The 7,642-nt window shown below is 34.0% G+C and overlaps 2 protein-coding genes across 2 annotated transcripts in view; both read right to left on the bottom strand.

The window, feature by feature from the left end:
• Nucleotides 1-218: 218 nt before the first annotated feature.
• dynlt5 (dynein light chain Tctex-type family member 5) lies at nucleotides 219-3,032 on the bottom strand. Its single transcript, XM_016478081.1, has 5 exons — nucleotides 3,018-3,032; nucleotides 2,708-2,867; nucleotides 2,504-2,595; nucleotides 846-970; nucleotides 219-676 (listed from the first exon to the last, which is right to left on the bottom strand). The coding sequence occupies exons 2-5, from the start codon at nucleotides 2,818-2,820 to the stop codon at nucleotides 473-475; spliced, it is 534 nt and encodes a 177-aa protein (XP_016333567.1). The 5' UTR covers nucleotides 2,821-2,867; nucleotides 3,018-3,032; the 3' UTR covers nucleotides 219-472.
• A 3,342-nt stretch (nucleotides 3,033-6,374) lies between these two features.
• LOC107681818 (SH3-containing GRB2-like protein 3-interacting protein 1) overlaps nucleotides 6,375-7,642 on the bottom strand; it is a 23,768-nt gene continuing 22,500 nt past the window's right edge. The window contains 1 exon segment of the mRNA XM_016478165.1: nucleotides 6,375-6,927. Within this exon segment, the coding sequence (XP_016333651.1) occupies nucleotides 6,905-6,927 (23 nt within the window). The 3' untranslated portion in view covers nucleotides 6,375-6,904.

The raw sequence follows: 7,642 nt of genomic DNA, 5'->3' as shown, positions 1-7,642 counted from the left end.
TCAATGTACGGGAAGAGATTAATATTTTAAATGTTTATATGAGGTAAACCATTTTCTTAAGACAATGGTATTTAAATTGTGTCCAAAATGTGCTTCCATAATATAAACATTAAATAGTAGGCATTAATATAGACAATAATTCCACTTCTGGCCAACATTTACAGCCCTTAGCAACTTAATTTGAAGCTCTCACAAATGTCATCATCAGCAAGTATATATATCTCAAATGCACACAGTCAGCAGTATGTTCCTATGTTTGTTTAAACCGTTGCATTTAACTTATCATTATGAGAGATGTTGAGGAAACGGAATTGCCTCATACTTACTCAACCTCTAGTTAGTTGTAAGCTCAAAAAGTCATTTTAAAGGCCATTTAACTGACTTGAGACAGCTCAGAGCAAATATGAAGTGTAGATGCCACTGGTCGGCTGAAATCACTCGTCACTAAAACCCAGCTGATATTCTTACACACTCATTCAAAATAAACACCATAGACAGTAGCGGTGGCGAAGAGCGAGCTGTTTTTGAAAGTATGCGAGGAGAAATTATCGTTTGTTTCGTCCCACAGGCATCGACTCCCCATGCGCATGTTCTGGTCTCTGATCTGACCAATGCTGATGATGACGATGATCTTATAGCGGGGAATCATCAAATCTTTAACTCTGGCCTTGACCACCTGAAATCACAATAACAGAACATGCTTTAGCATATATGTGTGTTTATATATTTATAACCTCAGCTTGCTTTTACTAATTAAAATATGTGTGCTGATAAGTCAGTGTTAAATGTGTTATGTGTTTATTATGTTTTAGAAAAAATGACTGAGTGTATGAAGGTCAGCTGACCTCAGAGATGGTTTTGGTCATCTGTCTGCACAGCTCGGGTTCATATTTCTCCTCCTGCAGGTAGCTGGTCAACACATCCTTCAGAATGTCCTTCACTGTTAACACCGGGAAACGTCGTGCGGGCCCTGCGCAAACATTTACTATGATTTACTGATATAAAACTCCAATGCACATGACTGTGGGGCAAAATAAGAAGGACAAGATGTCTAACAAATGACCTCTGACTTCATAGCCCATCTCAATTCCAAACTTTGAAACGTATTTCTGTCATATTATTTATTCCTGTTCTGCAGTAACTTTCAAAATTGTAACAAAAAAAAAAAACCCTAATAAGCTTGTTGTGTTGCAGTTTAAAGAAGTATTTCTATAAAATTATATACCAGACAGCATAGTTTGGACCAGACAAGCTCGATTACTTTATAGCTTGATTACTTTCACAATATGAGTTATTTTGAAGTAGTATGCATTTATATATTTTCATATATATTTTTCATTTAAATTTTTGTTAAAGTTTTATTATTATTATTGTGATATTAGTTTGTGTGTATGTGTTTTTTTAACTTTAGTTTTATTTTTAATACATCAAGTTAACCTGAGAAATGTTGCTTTGGAATAAAATAAAATACCTTTTTTTAATTTATCATTTTTTGAATACAATCTTTTAAAAAGTTGATATTATCGAAATTATTCTGTCATTTTCAAGCAGATAATTCATAACAAAATTCACAATCTTAATACTAATATTTAAGATGTTGTTTCCCCACCAGACATGATCAATAACTACCTGTATGATGTTAATTTAGTAGTTGACTATTGTTAGATAAAGGAAAATTACCAAAAACTAACAGAATGGAAAGTGACATTGAAGACGCAGGAAAATTCTATAAATTAATAATCAATTAAAAAATATAATATTGTTATATTTCCAGGGGAAATTTTTTTGCTTGCAATATTTTGATTAAAGAACAGAAAAAAATTAAGAAAATTAAGAATATTTCTTAATAAAATACAGAAAGTCTCATGTTGAGAGAAATCAGAAGATGTTACTGTAGTTCTAAAATAAATATGAATATGCATTAATGCAATAACATAAAACAACAAAAAAAAAACACACAGATTCAGTATTCCTCAAAATGAATAAAAATAATGCAACTCAGAATATGACGCAAACCTGCAATAATTAAATGTTAAACAACACAAATATCCTTTATGTATTTAATCCCATTCTATTAACCAATATCTTTGCTTCTGACCTTCGATGATCCAGTTCAACCGTACTAATAAGCACAAATTACTCTAGACAACATTTGTGTGTCTTTTTTTATTGCTGAAGTGTGTTGAAATTTCTTCTTCTTTATTCTACTGTACGGATGTAAATGTACTTTCCCTTCAGCCTGAGGCTTATTCATTTTTCTCAACATTGTAATGCATTACTTTTAAAAGTAACTTTCCCCAACACTGCTTATTTGTGCAAAAAATTCATATTCGATCCAATACATTAAGACATTTACAATGAGGACTTGAAAATGTACTGCACAACAGGAATTACCCATATATGATGTCAGTTTCTTTTGTGTAAAATCACGTTGCTGGATCTTAATCAATGGCTTATTTGGTGAGGTTAGTATCTCTATAGCAGTGAAGGAGAAGAGACTCACTGAGCTGATAGGTGTTCTCCATTTGCACCGCAGGCCGTGGAATATCATCATGATGTCCAGGCTCCTCCATGTAGGACACTGTGCTGATAGAGCTACACACAAACACAAATGATCCTTCATCATCTATACTTTTATATGGACACCTTTCAACGTTATTATTTTGTCACGTGACTTGCTAGATGTTAAGGAATGACAGGAACTCACTCCTTAGTTTTGGCAAAGGCTTCTTTAGCTCTGACTTCATGACTGCCCAGAGAAGACAAGCTTCCGCGCTTCTTCAGCAGACGTGCTGCTTTCTCTTTCGCTAAATCAGACATTTTATTGCGGAATATCGACTCAATTGTAAACGCTATTCTACGAAAATCTGAAAGACATAAAAAAAAATCATTTACATTTGCATTGGTAAAGCACTTATAATTTAGAAGTCTATTAAAACTTGTTTCTGTTGATAAAATAGATCGTAATTTAAACTCAAACGCATGTACATAACTTCATGGCAGCACAACACACTTACCGCTTTGATGCGACTCTTCCATAAACCCGGAAATGCTAAGCACCGCCACCGGCTTGTTGCCAAACGTTGCCTTGACAACAGAGGATTTCATTTTCTCTTTGAGTGGGATCTCCCGCCAATTAATTACTGTACGAATTCTGAGGCGCCCATGGCAACAGTGTAGTTTTGAAATGTTAATTATAGCATGCTGACTTTGCTTAGTTAACGTACGTTCACCTGAGCGGATTTAAAGGGGTCACATGATGCTGCTAAAAAGAACATTGTTTTGTGTATTTGGTATAATGAAATGTGTTTATGTGGTTTCAGGTGCGGCGGGGTCGAGAACGGCACGCCCGGAGATATTGTGATGCCTGCGGCAACCACATGTGACGACCCCGGGCTGGACTCCGCTGCGTCCACGGTGAAAGCCGATCTGGTGATCCACAGCCCAACGTTGAAGTATTTCCTCAGGGACCAGCACAGATCAGCTCTAGGCATGACGAAGCGGATATCGTCCTCTTTTGGAAGACCAAACAAAGTAGTTTCGCTTTCACAACGAAGCACACAGCGCCTTCACGACATGGCGGCGGCAACAACAATACTACAGCGAGAATAAAAGTTACGCCTTCTTTCTTTGCGTGAACATTTGGGCGGCGTTATGCAAATCTTCCCACATCGTGACGTAGATATGTGGGGGCGTGTTAGAACGAGCCGTTTTAGGTAGGTGTGGCTGACTCTGAACTTTTATAAAGAATATCTCTTTGGATTTGAGACTTTAGTCTTTGCAACTTTACAGATCTTCTTTATGCGCCAAGAGTTTGTAACACTTCAAAGAGAAAGGAAAAATTGAAATCACATCATATGACCCCTTTAAATGTAAGACAATTTAATCACCTTTTTAAGATCAATTAAAGAAACTATCAACACAAACTCAGCACACATGAAAAAATGATACAGATCTAAAAATGTATAAATGAGATACAAAATGTTTTCAAAACGAAGTGAATTTATGAAAAAAGAACAAATAGCCTAATATTGGGCTCATCAATTCAAAGGGAAATTAAATTCCCATTTCATACCCCATTGACAGATATTTTGTTCTTGTTTTAAACATAAACTCATTTAATTTTGTTCAGTTTCTCTGAAAACAAGACTTCATATGCTTCTGGTTGCATCTCAAGTAAATGTATCATGATTCAATGATGTTTAGATATATATTTAATGCCATGACTTTATGAATTTAGGACTTTCTGCTTTGATTTAAGACTTTCTTAAGGCCTTAATTTGTGGCTGGTCAATGCAGAAACCCTAGTGTTTATAAACTAAAGTGATAGTTATAGTGGGATTTGTGTGAATTTGGATAAATCAGATTTTTTTTGTTATGTTGAACACAGTTCAGATTGTTTGGTAAAACCGTGGTCATTCTTTTTAAAGAAAGAAAACAAAAAATAAATTAAAATACAAATATTTTTATGTAACCTAAGTGTAAACTCATAGTGTTTTGACTATATAGTACTCCCAATTTCTGAGAATATTTAAGATTGGTAATTTTATCCCTGCAATAATAAATAAAAAAATGCAATAATAAATAAAAAAACAATGTTATTTGCATGAGGATTTGTTTAAGTGTGTATATTGTGTTTGGTGACAATAACCTCAACAAGTAGCCAAGAATGTTAAACATGAATTTCTTGATTTTATTTTTAAGACATTACATTATTTTCCACTTCTGATATATTTAGCATTTTCAGTGTCTATATTCTCTTAAAATCTGGGGAGAGGTTACTCTATGCATGAAATGTTTGCATATTCCATTTTCTGAACGATGTATGAACAAGATGCAAGTTAGCTGACAAACACAATACCACAACATCTGTGGGATAAAAAGTAATAAATACATTTTTTACATATATAAAATAAGAGACGGAGACATGTTTTAATTGGAATAAACCATCCACAAGCAGCAGCTGTCTTTCCACCCCTCCACTTTTAGGGTAAGGCCTCCAAACCACCGAAATAAAGTACACTTAATGAATGGCAGAAATAATGTGACACTTAACTAAAACCAGGTTAGCCGAACCACATGACCGAAAATGATCCAGGAATGTCATGTGTATTCCTAAATTATATCTCTATAACTAGAGATATTTTTTAGACACTGGAAGCTTCTACGCACTTGGATGGATGGATACTCTCACAATTGTAAAGTTAATGATCCACATATAAGTCTTGTGACAAAGTCTATATAGCTCAGCAAATAAAAAGCATTGAGAATAAAGATGAACATTTCCTTACTTTCAACACAATACAGTACAAGGAAGTGATAAATGAAAGGATGTCATCAATGTTCTTCTGTACTAGCCAGTTAAAATGCTGTTTCTTTCCCGTTTTCAACAATAAAAACAGTGTTCATAATCCATTACAAACCACAGAATAGGCATAAAATAAATTCCATGAATTTTAAATAAATTAATAAATGAAAATAAAGTGCCGTCATGAACTGTAAATGCTAATAATAACTTGACAGGAAAGACATAGAAACTATATCCATTTGGACACATGTATAACAATTTCTATTTTACATTTTTACACATTATCTTTAAATATTGCTACAGTACAATGATTTGGGAAAACAAAATCCACATTGTGGAAAACCAAAAGGAAAACGGTTTACATTTGACCAATTCCTTAAGTTGATTTCGATTTAAGGAATTCTGCATCCCTGACACAAATGGAGTTTCATTTCCCTAAAATGTCTACATAAATAAATGATTTGAAGAAATAAAAAAATAAAAAAAGAAAAAAAAAGTAGGCATCACTTTTTGCTTGAATTATTAATGTCAGTTACATCCATGTTTAAGCACTTCATTTAACAAAGGACTACAGGCCAGCTAGACAGAAGTGATGCACTCTAACACGCATTCACCAATAACATCAAATCAACATTAACACTGACGCAAGAGGCATTTGAGATGATACTGAGGAGAATATTCTGTGGAAGCATGTTCTCTGCATTTCTCTCTCATCATTTCTAACTGGTCTTTAATTGTAGCATGGTAAGACTTTACAATAAGGGTTAATTCTCTAACTGGTTTTATGCATCATAAACTAATAATGAACAACATTTTTACAGCATTAATAATCTAGGTTAATATTAATTAATAAATTTACTAGCATAGCTAATTAATATTTGCTCATAATTAATGTTAATTTCTATGACTCGAAATGTTTGTAACGTTTGTAAGAAATCTTTTTTAGCATTATAAATGCCTTTACTGTTACAACTGAGTGAATCCTTGCTGAATAAATATTAATTTCTTAAAAAAAAAAAAAACTTACTGACTTTAAACAGTAGTGTACAGTACATGCAGAAATTAACATTAACCTAGAATTAAAAAGGCTGTAACAATATTGTTCGTTGTTAGTTCGTGATACCTAATGCAATAACTAATGTTAACAAACTGAATCTCAAAATCTGTAGCATTGTTTGGGAGAGATCTCATGTTAGTTAAATCGTATTGTTTATTATCTGTCAACATAGCTAAAAGAAAACACTGTTCCATATGTGAACCCTGGTATCATTAGATTGTAATGTCACTAGGTGTGTTTGGTATGGGGCAGAGAGAGAATGTGCAATAGTGAAAAAGGAAACTCTGCCTTCTGCAAGAACCCAGCGAAAAAAGTTCACGTATTGCATTTGTCCTGAAGTTTTATCATATACACACAAAATATTTACTAATATTCACATACACACACCCACAGAACGCACTGATGATATTCTACACCAGACATTGTACGTGAGATTTTGAGTGCTGTATTTCAATAAAAACATTTTCGAAAGTCTTTGTCGTGCCAAAAGAGCATCCTAACATCCCACTCACAGTCCATCCTACATCGCTGTGGCCGGGTCAGTTGTCTGCCAGATATTTACCTGTAGAATGCAAAAAAAGCCCATCTTTATATCAGATACAGCGTAAAAATTAACTACAGGGTTCGTACAGATACTATAGTACAATTCCAGGACTTTTCAATTTTCAAACGCTATTTTGGGGGTTTTCACGGATTACAGTTGGGCCAGTGGTTCAAATGTCTACTTGCCCTGTCACGAAATAAATAAATGCATTAAAAAAATAAAAAAGTTATTGTTTTCATTGTGTTTGACCCAGATAACTTTGTATTCTAATAAAAAAAGCCACCAAAATTTTTAGATATGAGTGAAATTTCTCAGTTGCAATTTCAATACCACAGCAACAACTATTAGCCTAACAAATATAAAGTTCAATCTTCAAGACAAATAGTCAGTAACACAATAAGAACAAATTAGCTAATTACAAGCAATAGCACAAATGAATACAACAGAACAAAGATGCAAATGAAAATTGTCCAAGCAGGTCTAAAAGTCGTATTCAGCTACAGAAATGGAATAATCAAATGAAAAATGTAGAAATTAAATATAGATTAATCCTTGTTAAAGCTACAAATGTTATTCAGCCAAGAGCAGTGAGTGATTTCTTGAGATGGTCCTCACTGCAGGACACAAGATCCAGGGGGCGTGGTCGGATCCAGATCCAACTCCTCCCACCTTACATATACCTCAACCTACCCGTCTCCACCCCCTGATCCCTAAACCCACCCATCTCCACCCC

Source organism: Sinocyclocheilus anshuiensis, unplaced genomic scaffold, assembly GCF_001515605.1.
Source record: "Sinocyclocheilus anshuiensis isolate Anshui unplaced genomic scaffold, SAMN03320099.WGS_v1.1 scaffold436, whole genome shotgun sequence".
Lineage (NCBI taxonomy): Eukaryota > Metazoa > Chordata > Actinopteri > Cypriniformes > Cyprinidae > Sinocyclocheilus > Sinocyclocheilus anshuiensis.
This window is presented reverse-complemented; position numbering and strand designations above follow the sequence as displayed.